This window comes from Neopsephotus bourkii, unplaced genomic scaffold (genome assembly GCF_033783945.1).
Source record: "Neopsephotus bourkii isolate Nb327-2 ecotype Australia unplaced genomic scaffold, CSIRO-AGI_Nbou_v1 NB_245, whole genome shotgun sequence".
Taxonomy (NCBI): domain Eukaryota; kingdom Metazoa; phylum Chordata; class Aves; order Psittaciformes; family Psittacidae; genus Neopsephotus; species Neopsephotus bourkii.
The window spans coordinates 279,048-299,393 of NW_026900755.1; the positions used below are offsets into that span (position 1 = coordinate 279,048).

General features: G+C 43.8%; 1 protein-coding gene across 1 annotated transcript in view; it reads right to left on the reverse strand.

Moving 5' to 3' along the window:
* Window positions 1-20,115, reverse strand: part of LOC133208185 (neural-cadherin-like) — a 64,357-nt gene extending 44,242 nt beyond the window's left edge. Inside the window, 6 exon segments of the mRNA XM_061345887.1 lie at window positions 344-593; window positions 1,866-1,977; window positions 3,306-3,507; window positions 4,932-5,157; window positions 5,998-6,195; window positions 19,074-20,115. Coding sequence (XP_061201871.1) covers window positions 344-593; window positions 1,866-1,977; window positions 3,306-3,507; window positions 4,932-5,157; window positions 5,998-6,195; window positions 19,074-20,115 — 2,030 coding nt within the window.
* Between the last annotated feature and the right edge of the window lie 231 nt (window positions 20,116-20,346).

The window sequence follows — 20,346 nt, forward strand, 5'->3', positions numbered from 1 at the left end:
TGAAAATACTTCACCTCTTTCAGTACATACTGGAAAAAAACTTAAATTCAAGATCTGTTCAAAGAAACTGTCTACATACAACTTCTTCTATCTAGACAGACACATAAGTCCTACTGTACACTGAAAGTATGACTAAACTTTAAAATTAAGAACCACACTTTTTTTCTTTTCTGGTAGTAAGGAGTCTCAGAGTCAAAAGATCAACCCACATCTGTCAGCCCAACTCTTAGATCTGATTGAACTGAAGCCAGTTACCATCTTGTAATGACTAGCCTTTTGACCAGAACACATAAAGCAACAGTAAAAGACAAAAATAACAGAGTTTTTAAGAATATGTATTTACATTGCCTGGGAAAACTCAGGTGCTTCATCATTCACATTTGAAACATGGATCCTAACAGTTGCTGTTCCAGTCTTTGGCTCTTCTCCTTTATCTACAGCCATAATTATAAACTCATACAGATGGTTAGGTTGCTCATAGTCTAACCGTGTTGCTGGAAAAACAGTACCATGAGAAGTAATGCTGAAGTCTTGACTCAAAGTGTAATACTGCAATTTGGCATTCTCTTTTGAATCGCAGTCAGTGGCTGTCACTGTTAAGAGAGAAAGACATTGTGTAGATCAAAGTTTGTGACCTGGAATGTTAAGTACTGTAACAAGAGAATTACTGTGCAGTATAAAACAGTAATAGCACTTGCCTTGGCATGCGGTGCTTGAAATAATTCATACAACTGTGCTATGTTGTGTTTTTTATTGAACTAACACTTACTGGAAAATAAGTTGTTTTTAAAAAATAAAGTTAAGTCCCTGGTTGAATTCAGCTGCTAGATCTTGCCTTTGCTGGATTTAAAGAGCCCTGTACTACCAAGAACCTATTTCCACAAAGAGATATATATTCTCATGTCCACCTACACTGCTGATTTAAGATCACTCGGACAGATCACACCCTGTGTGATTTAATATGAAATATTTATACATATTGTTCAACTGCCTCATGTCATGCGCTTGTCAGAACCCTATGCTAAGAGAGCAGTTACCGGAATAGTAACTTAGAGACTACTATTACTACAGGATAAATCACAAAGTAGAACAGTAGATGCTGTAAAATCCTATTTACTAGCGAACAGCAATTTTCCTGTAGTTTAATTCACACACACACCCTCAAGATTTATAGAAAGGTTGTGTAAGGGTTGAACACTAATATAAGGCCCTTGTAGAACCACTTAGGTGACATAAATTTTATTGCTAGAATCTGCCCATTTCTTTATAAACATTTTCAACATAAGATTTTTGCAGCTTACAAAGCCAAAGTTTACCTAATTTACAAAGCATCATCATTTAAAGCTTAAGCTACTGGTTACACTGGGAAGGAGCAAAGTCGTCTTCTTCAAGCACCTAAACAAAACCTCCTACAAACTAGTTAAACCATGCAAGAGGTTTTTAATGCAAAAAAGCAGTATATCCTACAGCAAGCTCATGTAGGACTCTTGAATTAAGATAGGCAGAGAAGGTGAAGTGATGTGTCTGTAATTTCTGATCAAACATCACTCTCTTCCTTCAAGAGAAGAAACGTTGCAGGATTGCTATTATAAGCCTGCTGCTATAATACTAACCCCAACAGAAGTCCTGTTACTGCAAAATCCCACAAAGATTTGTTTCCTTTGCCATCTGTCCCTCAAAATTATTTGGGCTGTAGCAGCAGTAAATAATCATGACCCAATTCTAAGTGGTGCCATTTGTCTTCAGAGAGTTGCAACTACCCATGCAGGGGAAGCCAATTTTGCCTTCTGAACTGAAGTCTAATTAGTGGGAGGAAAATGTCAATACTCATACTGAACATAACAAATCGTTTTAGAAGCACTAACCTTGTACAAGTGCAGTTGTCATAGTAACTGTTTCAGGAACACCAACCTTGCTGTAAATTGACTGATGAAATTCAGGGGCACAATCATTCACATCTGTGATTACAACCAAAACCTTAATAGAGAAAAGAGGAATGTTAAACAGCAAAGTGAATTGAGACAACAACTTTGTTGCTCTACAAATATCAGATGGAAGAACTTCCTGAAAACATCCTTGAGGTCTTCAGAAGCTATAGCACATAGGATAAGCCATTTTTCTTAGACTGTTCTAAGAAACACTGAAAGACTAGATTCCAATATACTTCCAGCTTCCAAGTCCCAGTCCCTTGCAGCAACACTTTCCACCCACCCTTCATCTCCACTGATAATTTCCTGTTAGTAATTTAAAAGAAAATGGACCTTCTGCTTTACAAGCATCCTTTTCACATTATCTTATCTTCTAACACCTCTGTAATTTCTAACACTAACGATTATACTACCAAGCATATTACATTTTAGCATTATAAAACCAAGTTCTGAATTCAGTTACAACAGCCTAAATTAGACATACAATTCTGCTTTTAACGTGTTTTAAAATGTTGTCTTATTCCTACATCAAATATGTGTCCACAGTTGCACTGCCTGCAATTCAAACAGTAAGGAGTGAGTTAAACTAGCCTTTATGGCAGGTCGTACTGTTACATTTGAGACTGTCAGAGGTCAGTTGAGGTATTCTGCACTACAGTGCAACAGGTAGACGTATACACAATTTGTTCTTACACAGGTTCTTATAAACAGGGAGTTGCTGTCTCTTAACTGCTAAGGTTGTATCAGTGTAAAGCCGGCACACATTAAACTGTGTTTAGGCTAAATATATTTGTAAAATCATTTCATAATCTTCCAAGTCATATTCCACTACTCTTCATCCTGTAGTAGATAAAATGATCCAAGAAAAATGACCACTCTCTGGTGTGCTACAGCCACTGTTACACTGACACAGACACTATTTCAGTGTCTGTGTCCCCATACTTGTTCCTAATAAGCCAGATAAGCCAGACCCCTGTTCCCTCTGTAGTGTACATCTCATTTCCTGCAGCAGAAACAAACTGTTACATTGCATGCATTTCCCAGCTCTGTGAATCCTGGAATTCAAACATTATTTACTATATTTATAAATGTTTTTGCTGTCAAACAGCTTTCCAGAACACCATAAACCATCAACTTTTAATATATGGGAGCTTTTATTACTTTCTCTGTGCTCTTCATCAGAAACAAATAATTTTCTGTTCTGCCTTTGTTTTAAATTGGAATCAACATCTTATAGACAAAGAGACTTTTAAAATGGACAACAGAATAGACAGCATGAACTGGGGCAACAGGAGCCCCTAGTGAATCTGTACAGAAATCTGGAAAGGCTGAAGGAAAGTGGTTAATACATACAGACCGCCAGAAGTGAACACCTACCTCTGCTGCACTGCTGAACTGCTCATTTTCCTGTGCTCTGACCAACAGAAGGTACTGGTGTTGGTCACTCTCATAATCCACACTCTGAGTTAAACTGATATCTCCTGTTGCCTGATCAATACTGAACAGACCACTGGGATTAGTCAGTAAACTGTAGCTCAGGGATTTCTTCTGATATGACACAGCAGTGACCGTAAGAAAGCTGTATTAAAGAAAATAAAAAAAACAAAAAAGGACTCAAGCACAGAATACAACACACTGAAAAACAGGACAAAAATTATCCATGTCAGAAATGATGGTGCAATCCTGCAGGTCTGATTACTGACAGCTGTACCTAAACACCAAACTCAAACACCCAGTTACACAGTAGTTCTATCATCTTGAGGTACAACTGATAAAGATACGATTCTTGGAAGCAGAACACAATAAGGATTTAACATGGAGAAGCACATTTTTGCTGCAGCTGAGTTTGCCTACTCTAACTTTCCACTGCGACAATGATGGTTTTGAGGCAGCAAACAAAAAGCTAAAGCAAGATGTGACAGATTCATTCTAATAATGGCACAGTAAGTTTGGTGTTGCAGTTACACAATCCCTAAAGCTTCATAAGGTAACTGCAAAAGGATAAAGGCCAGTCACTAACAGTGTGCTTGTTACAGGTTATACAGGACATATGTTTTTAGCTCATCTCACACTATTTTTTTTCTGCCGAAGTCCAACATGTTTAAAGTCAAGTGTGAAAAACACTTGCAGTGTGAAGTAAAAGAAGTAATTTCAAAATAGAATAGAATACTAATTCCTTAAGTGTTTGCTGCCTTCATGCAGGTTTCTTAGGAAAAAGAATTCTGTCCCCCAGGTGAGACAACTACCATTGACAACTACAATCCAGTGAACAACTACAATCCAAAACACAAAACTCTGTCTGAACACCTTTGTCCCCATTACATTTCCATGCTGCTGTCTTCTCATTTCCTTTGGGAGTACTACTGGAACAACGGAAATGGTTGCTGTTGGTCATTACCTCACTTTAGTTTTTTTCTGTATTTTCCTATGATATTTCCTATGATAGTTTCAGCCAGCTGACGTGTTCCTGCTGGCAGGAATTATTCAGCCCTCCTTCTAACTCTCTAACTAACTAACCTTCTAACTCTAACCCTGTCTGCATGTTCATGCCACTCTCCTCTCCCGACAGCACTAAAAGCCACGATGTGAACACGTTTAACAACCCAACTGAGAATTTTTTTTCTTTTCTTGGCTTGGTCTTTCACAGGATCAGCCTGCCCCTGCAGACAGCACATTAGCACTCATGCCAGACCAAATGAACAGGAAGATCTGGTGATGCTCCTCTGCTAAGCAGCAGCCTTAAATCAGCCCGCAGCTGTGAAATCCTAAATCCAGAAACCCAGTGCATGACAGCAACTCTAATTTCCTGTGTCCTTGTGCCGTTGGTCCAATTTAAATATGAGAATTTAAGGATTCTACATCTTGACCATTTCTGTTAAGATATATAAATTTCTACTCACAGTATCTATTTATGATTCCTAGGTAAGACTGAGGCTCTGGGGAGACCAAACAGAAAATAAACTAGGGAACAACCTCACTGCATTATTTTTAACTGTTACTTACGATTTTCCTTGTGGCATACTTTCAGGAACATAAACAACGTATGATATGTTAGTGAACTGTGGTGGTCGAAATCCAGCAATTACGGAAACAGAGGCTGGAGACCCTCTGCTTCCAAGTTTATCTGCTGCTAGTACAGTCAGCAAATACTCCTTGTCCTTCACCAGTGGTAAACCCGTTGTTTTAATCCAGCCAGTGTCCTTCTCAACTTCAAATCTGTCTCCACCACCTAAAAGAAATAAATCCACAAGTTGTCATCAGCAAGACAATTTTATTTGATTAAAACTAGGAGGCAAATAGGGTATCGATTCCCTAGTTGGTTTTGGCTTAGACTCAGCATGCACACAAAAATTCAGAAGCTTGTTTAGAACTTTGAAATCAGATATCAGTAATCACGTTCATCAGTACATTTCTCAGTTGCATTTTACTTCTCTGCACAATTATCACTCTTCTTTATCCTCCAGTACTTCACTGTTGTTTGACCCTAAGTATCCCTTATCAGAAAATACCCTGCTAGATTCCTGGCCAAGAAGAACAAAATCACCTTTGGAATGGTACTGCTATTCCCCTTCCGCTTACACAGGTTTGAGCTATTACTTTCTTTAAGAGCCAAGTTATTAAGAGGTCTGTTAGCTTTGCAAAGCTAAGGCACAACCCAGTCCCTTAAAAATCTGGTACAGAAGGAACACTAGCCCTCTCCACCCAACAAACTGTGCTCCACATACTGCCCTATCTCATAAAAAGGCAGTCAGTCCAGCAGAGCAGTGCTGACCACTGATGCCATTGTCACCCCTTTGCCAAAGCCCTGAGGAGGACAGTCTGCTCCAACCCCCACCGCCCCCCAGGTGACATTCTGGACAGGAACTCCACTTTGAAAAGAGAACACCCTTCAAATTTGGCAAATCTGTCCACGCCCTCAGTAAAAGCTGATCTTTCACATACACAGAGCTGAAGGCTTATGAACCTTTTACAGGAGTAAGGGAAGACTTCTCACTAATGAAACTGAGGCTAAAAACCAAAGAAGTCACAAGAGTGAAGCCACACAGGGACTGAGAGGGTTAAAATTTACCTTCCAAGAGAAAATATTCTACAGCCCCATGGGTCCCTTCATCTCCATCCACAGCAAGCAGCTTGTATACTTCAGTACCTCCCGCAGCTTCAGGGGAAACCACAGCCAGGAATGGGAAGGGCTCCATGGCCCACTTGGGTACATTGTCATTTACGTCCATCACAGTAAGCGATAAATTCTCCAAGTACCAATCCTTCCCTAATGGTTACAGAAAAACAAAGACATGTTTAGACAGCTACTTAATGACACTCAGAGCAACAGAAACTGTTCCTGACTGTACACTGTCTGCAATATTGTGCAATGGTTACAGCAGCTCTGAACTGTGGAAATTAAATATTTGTTGCCAAAAAATTCTAACCAGTTTACCCTAACTAGGGGTTTTCCTGGTTAGGAAGTTCCCTGAAATCCTAATGGTTTTCAGTTGTATTAAAGATTAAATGCTATTCAAAATAAATAACTAAACAAAACCCCAGAAACAAACCAACACAGAAAGGAACTATTCAAATTCTCCAAAAATGGACAACAGAAGATCTTTTAAAATTGAGGGAAAAGTGTTTGTTTTATTTCTGCTATTATTAAATTAACCAGTGAAGACAGCCAAGCTCCTAAACAAGTAATAAGTATGAGGAAGGTACTACTGAAAAGGTGGCAGAAAGTAAAAATACCAGACTGAAGAAACTGCTCCGAAATCTCCAGGAATGGAGGTAAGCATTCCTGATAAAGGAGGAAAAAGTCAGAAAACATCCTGATTGAAGCAAGTTCCTGAACACAAGACCAAAAGATAGGATTAAAATCTTCATGTTCCTAAGGAAGCAAAATGATACAGAAGACAGAAAGCCATTTTCTCCTTTTTCCAACTGAAAAAAAAATTAAAATGCTTCCTTCAATCACATATAGCTAGCTCACATTTTGAAGCAACTTAGCTGGGGTAACACAACACTGAGACAAAGCTGGTATTTTTTGTAACTGATAAGTATTACCAGTAACATCAGGGAGCACAGTATAAATATAACAGGCTGAGAGAATTAGGCTTGTTCAGTCTGAAGAAGAGCCAGGGAGACCTTAAGAGCAGCTCCCAGTGCCTAATGGGGCCAACAAGAAAGCTGGAGAGGGGCTCTTTACAAGCGCTTGTAGCGACAGGACAAGCAGGAATGACTTTAAACTGACAGAGGGGAGACTGAGATGAGACACTAGGAAGAAATTTTTTACAATGAGAGTCCTGAGGCACTGGCACAAGTTGCCCAGAGAAGCTGTGGCTGCCCCATCCCTGGCAGTGTTCAAGGCCAGGTTGGACAGGGCTTGGAGCAACCTGGTCTAGTGGAAGGTGTCCCTGCCCATGGCTGGGGGATTGGAACTGGATGAGCTTTAAGGGTCCTTCCAACCCAAACCAGTCTGGGATTCTATGAACTTAGGCCTCTTAGCCAGCCTGGCTCCAGGCTGACTGGCACTGAACTTGTAAAAACTTTTGCTACAGAAGCCAACTTGAGTCCTCCTGCAGTCCATCTTGAATGCCTTTAACTCCAGAAGAGTGGTGTATGCACACCCTGACTCCAAAAGAGTACAACTGCGCTGACATGGCACTATGCCCCAGCTAGTAAGCTGAGAAGTGAAAGTGAATGTGGTCTGGGTAAAAACAGCTGTCCATATTTACAACACAATTTATCCGCAAGTTTAATAATGGATGTAAAGTCAGAATTTTGAAAGTTGATGGTGTTAATAACTGATTTCAGTATTATTATACATGAAAATGCATAAATACACTTATTTTCAAAATAGCTTTACAGGAACTGAACCACCATACAAAGAACTAAAATTATCAGATTTAATCTCATTAATAATACAAAGACCTTAGCATTTACGATTCTAAACATAAAGCACTGCCAAAATGTCTGATCTTGTACTGTTATCTTGGTAGGGAGGGATATTTCCCCCAGGAAGGTGTGCCACTGTCCTGGGTTTAGCAGTAGTGGTCATTTTTCTCTTTCTTGGTAGCTGGTGCAGGGCTGTGTTTTGACTCTCAGCTGGGAACAGAGCTGAAAAACAATGATGTTTTGGTTTGGCCAAGGACTTTCTGAGTCTCATGCTCTGCCAGGGAGGAGGGAAGCCGGGAGGAAGCAGAGACAGGACACCTGACCCAAACTGACCAAAGAAGTATTCCATACCACAGCACGTCATGCCCAGGGTGTAACTAGGAGTTACCCGGAAGGGCTGAGTGGACTGCAGGGTTGGAGGAGGTATGGGTCGGTGCTTGGTCGGGCTGGGGGTGGGCGAGTTATCAGTCGCCTGATGATGGGGTGTTGTATTTTCTTCCCTTGTTATTTCCTTTATCATTACTATTATTGGTGGTAGCAGCAGTGATTTGTGTTACACCTTAGTTACTAAACTGTTCTTATCTCAACCCGTGGGAGTTGCATTCTTTCTGATTCTTCTCTCCGTCCCTCCAGGAGTAAGGGGAGGGCAAGAAGGGGGGGAGTGGGTAACAAGCTGTCTGGTTGGGTTAAAACCACGACAGTTCTTTTTGGCGCCCAACGTGTGGCACGAGGGGGTGAGATAACAACAGATCTGACCGGATTAATAGTCACTCATCACAATGCTGATTTATTGGCTCTCAAAGTTGTTCCTCTTGATCTCACAGCTTCAGAATGTTGTAACTTACTTGGATCTGGTATTTGCTGTATTAGTGTTTTTCAAGTGTGGGGCTTGGGCTAAAGTTCTTGTCTCACTGTACTTTATGGCAATGACTTGTAATACGGGTGGGCTCCAGCAGCAGGGTGGGACGGACGTGGCCGTGGACTGGTACCTGGCCGTCCGGCTGCTCCTCACCGTCCTGGCCCTCGCCCTCGCCTCCGTCTGCGTGAGGCTCTGGGGAGCCGAGGGGGGGCGGCCCCGGGAGCCGGCGGCTGCTGAAGCGGCCCGGGAGAGCGGCCCCGGGGACCAAGCGGGAGCGGGACCGGAGGCCGCGAGGGGACGGCTGCCGGTGGAGGAGGTCGGGGCGGTCGAGGAGCGGGAGGAGGCGGCTGCCGAGCAGTGGGAGAAGGCGGCGGAGGAGCCGAGCCCCGCGGAGGAGCCGAGCACCACGGCCGAGCCCAGCCCCGCGACGCCCGACAGCATTCCCCGGAAGCCGCCCGCCGAGCCCCAGGAGGACGCAGGAGACCCCTCAGCATTTCCCAGCAAAGCAGAGGAGGAAGATCTGGACTCGGGAAAAGAGAAGCTGGTAGTGGGAGAGCCGGCAAGCACAGCAGCTACACCAGCCCCAGTGACAAGCACAGCAGCTGCACCAGCCCCAGTGACAAGCACAGGAGCTACACCAGCCCTAGTGACAAGTACAGCAGCATTGTTTGAGAGTTCTGAAGGTTTTGAATGGCCTTTGGGTACCCTTGGGACCTGCCTGCTGATTGTGATGGTGTTCACTATGTTGGCACATATGCAGAGTGTGTTTTACCCACCACCATTGTGTCTGATCCCAAAATTTAAGCAGAGTCGGGTTTGGGTCTTGTCTGGGGTTAGACAACAATATGGGAGGACCAAGAGGTTTTCCCCAAGGCTGGACAGCCATGAGTGGCAGGGCATGAGGGACAGTATGGGCAAGTATCTAGTCCACTGAGCCCCTCCAGTGCTTTGGAAACATTGGAGGTGGAAGGACAATGAATTATTTTGAGCCTGGTGGGCCCATGACCCTTAAGGCCAACAGAGCAGAGATGCAACGTATAGATGGTCCCGTGATCGAGGGGTGGACTTAAGAATGGACACTATTGCCCAGGTTATTCATGAGTGTGAAACATGTGCTGCCATTAAACAAGCCAAACGGTTAAAACCTCTTTGGTATGGAGGACGATGGCTGAAGTATAAATATGGGGAGGCCTGGCAGATTGACTGTATCACACTGCCACCAACCCGCCAAGGTAAGCGCCATGTGCTTACCATGGTGGAAGCAACCACCGGATGGCTGGAAACGTACGCTGTGCCCCACGCCACTGCCCGGAACACTATCCTGGGCCTTGAGAAACACATTTTGTGGCGACACGGCACCCCAGAGAGAATTGAGTCAGACAACGGGACTCATTTCCGGAATAACCTTATAGACACTTGGGCCAAAGAGCATGGCATTGAGTGGGTATATCACATCCCCTACCATGCACCAGCCTCTGGGAAAATCAAAAGGTACAATGGGCTGTTAAAAACTACACTGAGAGCAATGGGTGGGGGAACTTTCAAGCATTGGGATACACACTTACCAAAGGCCACCTGGTTGGTCAACACCAGAGGATCTGCCAACAGAGCTGGCCCAGCCCAATCGGAACTTTTACATATTGTAGAGGGGGACAAAGTTCCTGTGGTGCATATGAAGAATTTGCTGGGGAAGACAGTCTGGGTTATTCCTGCTTCAAGTAAAGGCAAACCCACTCGTGGGATTGCTTTTGCTCAGGGACCTGGATACACTTGGTGGGTAATGCAGGATGATGGGGAAGTCCGATGTGTACCTCAAGGGGATTTAATTTTAGGGGAAAACAGCCAATGAACTTAATTGTATGTTGTTGCCTGCTGTGTAATACTTTAATAGCCCATCAACCAGATGTCTTCAGGCCACCAGCGACTAGCCCTGACTTCCCTTCAACCATCATCCCAACAGAGAGTGAACTTTGACAGAACCAGACAAGTTCTACAGTAAGGGAATGATCAGCATCAGCAGGCAACGACCCAATACTGCACGCGGCCTCTCCTGTTCTGAAAGACTGTTACAAGAGATGGAGCCTGACATCATGGACCAGATGGACTCAGCAGCTTTATAGGGACTAGTCCATGCACTAAGATAGAAGTGCACTGAGATCAGAGTGATGGTATATTGAAAATGTGGGATCTGAGCATGACGTGAATGGTATGGAATAAGGGGTGGATAATGTCCTGGGTTTAGCAGTAGCAGTCATTTTTCTCTTTCTTGGTAGCTGGTGCAGTGCTGTGTTTTGACTTTCAGCTGGGAACAGAGCTGAAAAACAATGATGTTTTGGTTTGGCCAAGGACTTTGTGAGCCTCATGCTCTGCCAGGGAGGAGGGGAGCCGGGAGGAAGCAGAGACAGGACACCTGACCCAAACTGACCAAAGAGGTATTCCATACCACAGCACGTCATGCCCAGGATGTAACTGGGAGTTAGCCGGAAGGGCTGAGTGGACTGCAGGGTTGGAGGAGGTATGGGTCGGTGCTTGGTCGGGCTGGGGGTGGGCGAGTTATCAGTCGCCTGGTGATGGGGTGTTGTATTTTCTTCCCTTGTTATTTCCTTTATCATTACTATTATTGGTGGTAGCAGTAGTGATTTGTGTTATACCTTAGTTACTAAACTGTTCTTATCTCAACCCGTGGGAGTTGCATTCTTTCTGATTCTTCTCTCCGTCCCTCCAGGAGTAAGGGGAGGGCAAGAAACGGGGGGGAGTGGGTAACAAGCTGTCTGGTTGGGTTAAAACCACGACAGCCACCTAGCAGCTGTGGTGGTGGCTGCTCTCCCTCTCCACTTCCTTAATTGACATCCCTCTCCAAAAAACGTCCCTGTTCCAACTTTTGGCTGATGAACATTTACTGACCTTATCCCTTCACTCCCACAGAAGTATTAATATATCTTTTACACCAGCTTCTGGCAAGCTTCAGCTTTTCACACTTTGGGTCCCCTGTCTGATGGCAAGTGGCATATTTAGTACACTGAATCGTAATCTGCAACCTATAAACAACCAGTTAAGTGGATTGTGGTAAAGAAAACTTCTTGGTGCTGTGATTAACAGAGGCAAATGTAAGTTTCTTACTGAGACTTAACCCATCATGACCTTTGAGTGCTTTCTGTTCTTATCCAGACAATTCCGTTAATAGAGGATTAGCCAAGATAATCGCAGTTCTTCCTAAACTGATAAAACTGTATTAATTCATCCGAATTTTAGAACTGTAACTCTGAGCGCATCACTTTTTCTTCTTCTCTAAAGAGCAAAAGAAAGTGTATTGACAGTAACTTGCTAAATCCAAATTGATTCCTGTATATCTATATTCTGTAATCAGAATTTAATGTTCCAGGGAATATACTACTGGCTTAAGATAGCACATGTGAGAAACTGGTCACTAAGCAAAACTAAACTTCTAATTTATCAAACAGTAAATCACAGAAGCTAACAGTTTCCTGAAAAAGAACCTTAAACACGCCTTGCACCACTGCAGAACACAGAGACGTACAACATGCATTTTTACATTTTCATGGAAAAATTCTCAGCTACCACATACATCCCAATTTTACAAAGTGTTCTTAACTCTAACTGAGATGACTGGTGTGTGCTACATACTTTACTTGTGCAGCCAGGAGTGCTGGGAGGCCTACTGTGAGGATGCTCAACTTGGCTTCTCCAGCCAAATGTTCTTTTTAACATTGCATGCAAAGCCAGAGGTTCCAAAGATAAACTCAAATTCCCTCATCACAATAAAAATGACTGATACTGAGGTGAGAGTATAGTAGCCCAAACTGCTACTGCTCTGCCCTTGTAGTCACCCAGGTATGATTAATTTCCTTCAGCATTTAGACAGACTCTATGAAAGCAGCTATCTGCCTTTTCCTCTCTATAACACGAAACAAGCCAGATGGAGCATCCAAAAAAAAATCCCAAAATCACAGAATCATAGAATAGCTAGGATTGGAAAGGACCTTAAGATCATCAAGTTGCAACCCCCCTACCATGGGCAGGGACACCTCACACTAAACCATGTCACCCAAGGCTCTGTCCAACCTGGCCTTGAACACCGCCAGGGATGGAGCATTCACAACTTCCCTGGGAAACCCACTACAGTACCTCACCGCCCTTACAGTAAAGAATTTCTTCCTTATATCCAATCTAAACTTCCCCTGTTTAAGTTTTAACACATTACCCCTTGTCCTGTCACTACAGTCCCTAATGAAGAGTCCATCCCCCCCCATCCTGATGCAAAAAGTAGTGGTGTAAATCATGATGTAAAAAGTAGCAGCATGAATATCATTTCCCACCACCACACTAAGTAGAACCAGATGTGTTTCATGCCAGAATGTGTGTTCTTATAGTTCCTGGGCAACCAGTTCAATACACCTGAAGAAACCACAGAGGAGGGAACTTCTCAGATGTTGATCTGAGTCTGAGGTAGAAATACATCTAAAGAGAGTATGAGCAAAAGGGAGAAGTTAGTGTCAAAACTGTCTGTCTCCTGAAAAGAACAGGTCTTGTGGAAGCTGCCACAGGTTTGCAAATACTCAGTAACAGCTTAGTTTGCCTGGGCATACTGCAGCCTTAAAATAACGAGCACCAACTTAGAAACCAAGTTAAGAACCTTAGAAAATCTGCCTCTGTAATAGCAACATCTATCAAGGATCTGAATGCCACACTGGTAACCCTGCCAGGAGCGGAAAGGTTACATGTCTTTGACTCTCTGGAGTCTGGAAATCAGTATCCCAATCACCCCGTGAACTCACGCAGTTTCACGTTCTGCTGAAGTTTTTAACATGCCTGAATGCCTCTACCAAAAAATAAGTCACAGTTGAAGAATACTTGATTTTTCTTGAACAAGTAGTAAAAACCATGGATACAAATTCCACTCTTGCACTTACTGATTGTCAGTTTACTGAACATTAATATGCTGGTACTTAGTACTTAATTGTAACATTCTGCTTGTAAGGAAACTGTGGAGAACTGTATCAGGACTGAGATTAATCCTCACATGCTCTAACAAACTTTATTAACCAAAAAAATGAAAGGACTTGGGCATGTTCCTCCACGTACTTGTGTTTTAATAGTTAAGAGACCTTACAAGTCATATTCAACTATATTCAGCAGCGCACATCAACCCAGTACTGAGATCCTACTGAATCTGACACAGGCTTCATCATCCCTAAAACAATTTTCAAACTGTTTTGTAACACACTAGCAACAAGAATTTCCTCAATATTAAATGCTAGATACTTGACCTTCAAGCCAGGTACACTGCAGATATCTTACACAATGCCGTCCACCAAAAAAAATCCTACTAAAACAATAGTTCTGCGCATCTTGCTGCATATAGACATGACAGTAACATAACACTGGAACATTCTCTATTAAAAATATGTATTGTTAGAAGCCAGACAGAAAATACTACTTCATATTCAAAAGGGGAAAATCATCTTTTTATTCATTCAGAAAGTACTTTTTCCTCTTTTCTTACTTATTTTACCTATGGAAACTAATGAAAACAGGTTCTGAGAGCAGACTGCTTTTCCCACATAATTGCAAACACCACTTAGTTGCCTTTAGCAATACCAAAATTAATTATTATCCTTCTCTACTGCTCTCTTTTCAGTTTATATTAAAAATTAAGACTAAAATTATAAACTCTAGTGCAGAGGTTTTTCCTACTTTAGCTGCCTAATTCCCTATTAGAGTCAATTCGTGTATCATCAAAAATCCTTCTTAGGGCAGCTCATCCTGAAGCCTGCTTTTTCTAACACATTCCCTCCAGTTGGAACTACTTCCTTTTAACTTAGTATTACTGACAAAAGCTGCAGCACTGAAATTCACTCCCTATCACCAAAATCAATTAGCAAAATCTACTTCTGAAACCTCATAAAAAGTATCTATCTATACTTGCTTATTTTTCAGGCCTATCTGTGTTTGAAACTGATAAAACAGAAGGATTTCTTATCCTGTCTTACTCTGAATTCCAGCTACATTAAAGAACATAAAACACTGGCTGGGCCAAGTTTCTGCTCGCAGGAAATATATGATATGCCATGACTCACAATTTTCATGCTTAAAAAAACCCCAAACAAACAAGCAAAATATTAAGTGACTTGCTGGGAAGTTCAACCATAGCAAAAATGTCCTTTAAAAGCAGCAGTAAGTCACTGAAAAAATATAAATGATCAGTTTCCAAAATATCTTTGTGTAGGCAAACTTCTAGATCCATACAGCTAATGACATCAGCTCTTTACCAACATACTCTGCATAAGAATTACACATCAACATAATACAATTGCTGGCTTCTACAGCAGAAGCACTTCAAAAAATGTCATAGTTTACCTATGTGATGTACCTACATTTTAGACTTTCACCATTTTATGTCAGACTAATCGTAGCACAACACCTGTTTAACCTTTCAATAGCCGTAAAAAACATGGGCCACCTCAGTGGAAAACCCATTTAGTAACATCAGAATTACTGTACATCCAACAATACTCATTCAAGTCCACAAGGCCCGAACCACAACACAAATGAGATTTGTGTGATATCTAAAACCTTCCCAGTTTAATACAAAATTCACTTTTTTGAAAGGATGTCCCTTTTCCAAGAAAACGCAGGAAAATATGTTACTCAAACGCCTTTCAGCGAACAGCTATGCAGATCAGGGACAGCATCTGCTGTCAGCTTCCTCGCCAGATTCCTTTTTCCAGTCTCCATGCTCAAAAGGAGAGCGTCTCATTAAGCACAGTTGTTTAAGAAGCTTAAACAAGGCAGGGTTAAACGTATAGGAGAAAACATAACATTTTAGATTAACTATTCAAAGTTAGAAATGTGATCCTCTGGTGAGATACAAACCACATGTGCATAATAACATAAACTGTTCTTAGACAAAAAAAAAACACCACACACAGGAAAAAAACTTTAATACTCACATACTATGAAGACTGGGTTACATACTTTGCCCAAAAAGCTTAGGAAAACTTCTAATAAATTAAAAAGGGTGTCACAAGCTTGTAAAATCATCAGCAATTTTTCACATAAAATTTAAGACACATAGGGAGCTTAGTATGTAGAAGGAATGAAATCCCTCTCAAAATCATGATCCTCTGAGGGAGTCCAAGTTAAAGACTTGCCAAAATTGAAGAACATCCTGAAAATTAAAGTAAGTGACCAAATATCTTGATTCGATAATTGTTCCTTTCTTCTTGAGGTTCTTTACTAGTTCTTTATGGCTCTACTATAATCCAGTTTTATCTGAAAAAAAACTCTTTTTTGTTATATCACGATTGATTTTCTAGGAATGGGTTTCAACATAAAGTAGCATAAACTAGCTCCTCCGACATGATATCGAAGTTGGGTAATAAGGATGCATTGGATTGCACACAGATACTGCAAAGTTAGTAAATCCTGTCATTCCATGCACCAACTGGAAAAAAATATTCCCCACCTACCTCTACTGTTACACCAAGGGCAGCAGGAGAGAAAAGAGGGGCTTGATACGTAGTCATTTGGTTAACAACAACTTTTGATCGTTACATTGCTTAAGACAAGCCTTGGAAAATACGCGTGCTGAAACAGTTTGACTGCCATTTCGAATACTGTGTGCTGGAGTTGCCCCTAAACCACCTCTTTTCACCACGTCCAATTATAAAAGATGCTGTCAGCCTATGAAACCAAATGAATTCTCAGACTTCTGATTGCATTAGGATTATATGGAATGTCTCTTCCCTCAAAAATCCAACAGATACTTCTAAAAGACAAGACTTGAAAATGGAGCACTTGTATTGGTTAAAAATGTAGGTTTCTCTGCACCGGTCTAATTGATAAAACTGACAATGCCAAACACCGAGTTAAAAAATGTGACAATACAGAATATGTACTTGACTGAACATGTCACTACAACCGTGAACAACTATTACACCATCCTTGAACGTACTGAGGGAAGAGATATTACATTATTATGATTAAACAGTAATAGGTAAGGAGCAAGGTTTCTCCTGGCATTTTTAGGTCATTTCAATTTTTTTTCAAAGGAGATTTATAAGAGTGTTAAAAGTCTTGCAAGCCTTTAGGTCAATACATGCTATTATGTACTGGCCTACATCTATTAGCAAATTAAGTACTTGAGTTAGTATTTTTTTATTGTTTTTTAAACTGCTCCAACTTCTAAGACTTCTACCTTAAATAGACTTTTTTTTTTTATCGGGAGTTTGGTTTGGTTTTTTTTTTTTTGTTACTGCAAATAAAGTATTTGGAATTTGAGAGGACATTGTTTTGAGAAGACTCTGCAAGTATCTGGACTCTTCTGACACCTCACTCTGGCAATACATCTTCACTTAAAATATCTACTGACAAAAAGTTTGGGAAGATACATTTCCAGAAGGTCCTAAGCCTCCAGCTGCCATCAGGAGAAATCTCTTTTCCCATTTTCATACCCTAACATGAGATAAAGCCACTGGTTATTGTATCCAGTCCTACTGTATATCCTTCAAGAAACAGTACAATTATATACAAATATTTCTCTACTGTCATCTCTGAAAATTCATGAAGTATCTGATGGGCTACTTTTAAGTACAGCAGTTTGCTCATTCATTAAATATAAACCTTCTGAAGAGATGACTTTGAGGGGCTCAAAGAATGATGACAGCCTATCACATCTCTGTCCCTTACCCTCATATGGCTTTTAAAATAGAAGTTAAAGCAAACCAGAAAGTACAAAAGTAAAGAAAGCAACAGAGGAGCTAAACTCTCATGGCAGAGTGGGTCTGAGTATAAATTACGAAGTAAGAGAGATTCAAGTGATACCCACGTAATCAGGGACTTCCCAGTGTGGTATCCATCTGCTGAGAGTGACACACAGAAAACCCAAGCATGCCCAGATGTGAAGTAATAACTGTAAATTAATTATTCGAACAGACATCCTTAAATAACAAAGCATGTGTCTTAATAAATGATTACTGACAGCCAAAAAGCATTATAATAAGGGAAGAATTAGCTAAAGAGATAGCAGCTACCATTCTACTGCAAAATGGGAAGTTCTCTTGAACTCTTGAGCTTCTCTTGACATTTTCCTTAGAATTTCTAGGGGAAGTCACTGAAACTGCCAGTGCTAATGAGAATCCCTGTGGACATCCTCAGGGATTTAACAGACACCAAAGAATGAACTGCCTCTCACTCCTACAGGCTGTCCCTCATTCAGAAAACAGAAAAGATGAGGGAAAGGAAAAGCGTGGGAATCTTCTCCTCTGCCTGCGTGTGCTGCTCTGTGAAGAACATAAGTTACTCTGAGCAGCTGCACTGCTGAGATGTTGCTAGTTTTCACAAGCACTAGAAAACAAACAATATAAACCCCCTCAGAACCTTTCCAGGCTGAAATCAAGTCAACCAACTAGTTCCTGTTGATACAATTTTCTTCTGAATACTCACATTCCAGACAATCTTCAAAACAATGTTAGAATCACATGTAACACAAAAATAGCGAGATACACGGGCATGTACACAGCCACCCACCATCTGGTAAATTAAAAACATGCTTAAACTAAGCTCTATTTTCATAGGTGAAAACTATTAAGATGACAATTCAAAATGAAAATAAAGAATTCGAAAAACTAATAGATGTAATCAGCCAGATATAAATGAGTTATTCTACCTAACTTAAGACCCTGTAAAGGATGACAGTTTAAATCACACACAAGAGGTTCAATGGTGCACGTTTGAATCCTCAGGTTTTTATGAGAAGTGCAGCCACAGAAACACGAAGGCACCAACCCTTCAAAACCTCCCACCAAACACGCAGAACTTTAACGACTCAAAATTCGATGGCTTCAGCTGCTTCAGGCCATGCAGAGCTACGGGAAGCATTTTTTCAGCAAGCACTTGCGTGTAAGCTGCGTTGTGTATCCAAAGCGATTTGCCTCAGCACGTGTACCGCGTAAGTTACACCCTGGTTACACCCCACGCTTTCCCTGCTGCTTGTTAATGGGTAAGAATTTTGACAAGTGAAATAGTTACATTCCGATAACCAACCCACTGCCCCACACATTTTTACACAGCTGGGCAGTTCATACCCCCTATGCTATAAAATGCTTCTTGAGCCCTACACTGTTTTAATAGTTACACAGATGTAAAACATCAAACCCACATTCCACAACGTAACAGCATACAACACTTGACAGTGACCCACTGCCATGCACGTGCTGTCACTTGGTGACTTCTTACTCCTTAAAGGCCAACTCATCCTCCAACCGATAGATGGGACGAGACCACTGCTGGGTACAGCCTTAAACTTTTGTTTGCGGCTGCAACCCAACGGGCGAGCGCAGAGGCCGTTATGTCTGTGGGCAGCGCCTGTGTGCGCCCTCACGTACCTGTGCGCTCCTGGACGCGGACGACGAACTTCCAGTGGGCCACCGCCTCCCTGTCGAGGCCCGCGCTCAGCGTTACCGCGCCGCTCTCCCGCTCCACACGCACCGGCGACTCCTCGACGGGCGGCGACACCAGCTCGAACCAGGCAGAAGCGAAGCGCTCCGGGACCAGGGTCGCCAGGCGGCTGCCCGGGCGGGTGTCCTCCGGCACGGACAGGGACAGCGGCCGGGCGGCTGCGCGGGGCGACACCAGCACAGACCGGCGACGGCGACGCCGGGCGGCATCGCGGGGCACCGGGAGGCGCTTGGGCTGCGGCAGCACCTCGACCTCCAGAGGCGCGCTGAGCAGCGGCGGCCGGCCGCGGTCCCGCGCGTAGAGGCGCAGCGTGAGGGGCGCTCGCAGGTGGAGCAGGGAGCGCACCAGCAGCACGCGCCCGCTGCGCGGCACCACGAAGAAGTGCTCGCTGCGCGGGAGCGCGAAGTACCGCAGCTCCGCGTTGGCGCCCGCGTCCGCGTCCTCAGCGCGCGCCTGCCACACGGCGGAGCCGAGCGCCAGGGTCTCCTCCACGCGGAGCCGCGTGACGCCGCGGCGCGGGCCCCCCACGAAGCGCGGCGCGTTGTCGTTGTCGTCCAGCACGCGGACGGTGATGGCGGCCAGCTCCGCGGGCGCGGCGGCGCGCGGCAGGCAGCGGCGGCAGCACAGCGCCAGGCGCAGCGCGTACAGCTCGCGCGCCTCGCGGTCCAGCGGGCGGGCCGTGCGCAGCAGGACGCGCGCGGTGCGGGCGTGCAGCCACACGCGGAAGTGCGAGTGCCCCTCGCCCAGCAGCTGCAGCCGCCAGCGCCGGCCCCGCACCTGCGCGCACCACGGCCCCGGCGCCAGCCGCGTTAGGGGGATGCTCAGCCCGCGCACGCGCGTGCCCGCCGCGCGGTTCTCCGCGACGTGCCCGTCGAACGAGGGTGTCCTTCGCGGCGCGGCGCGGGCAGCGGCCAGAGCGCAGCACAGCAGCAGGCAGCCGGCAGCGCGCAGCCACCCGCGGGGCACCATGGCCGGCACCGCCCGGCTCCGCTCGGCCCTGTCCGCAACTCCCGCGGTGCCGCGGACACTGGGCGGGTGGGGAGGGGCCGCGCCGGGCGCTGCGCTGGGGCTGGGGCAGCTACGGCCCCGCCCCGCCTCTGCCCGCTCTACCCCTGCGCGCACGGTTCTCACGGAATAAAGCGCCCCGTGCGCCTGGTTGCGGTGTTCTTGGGCTTAACCGCCCGCCAGCCCCGGTGATCC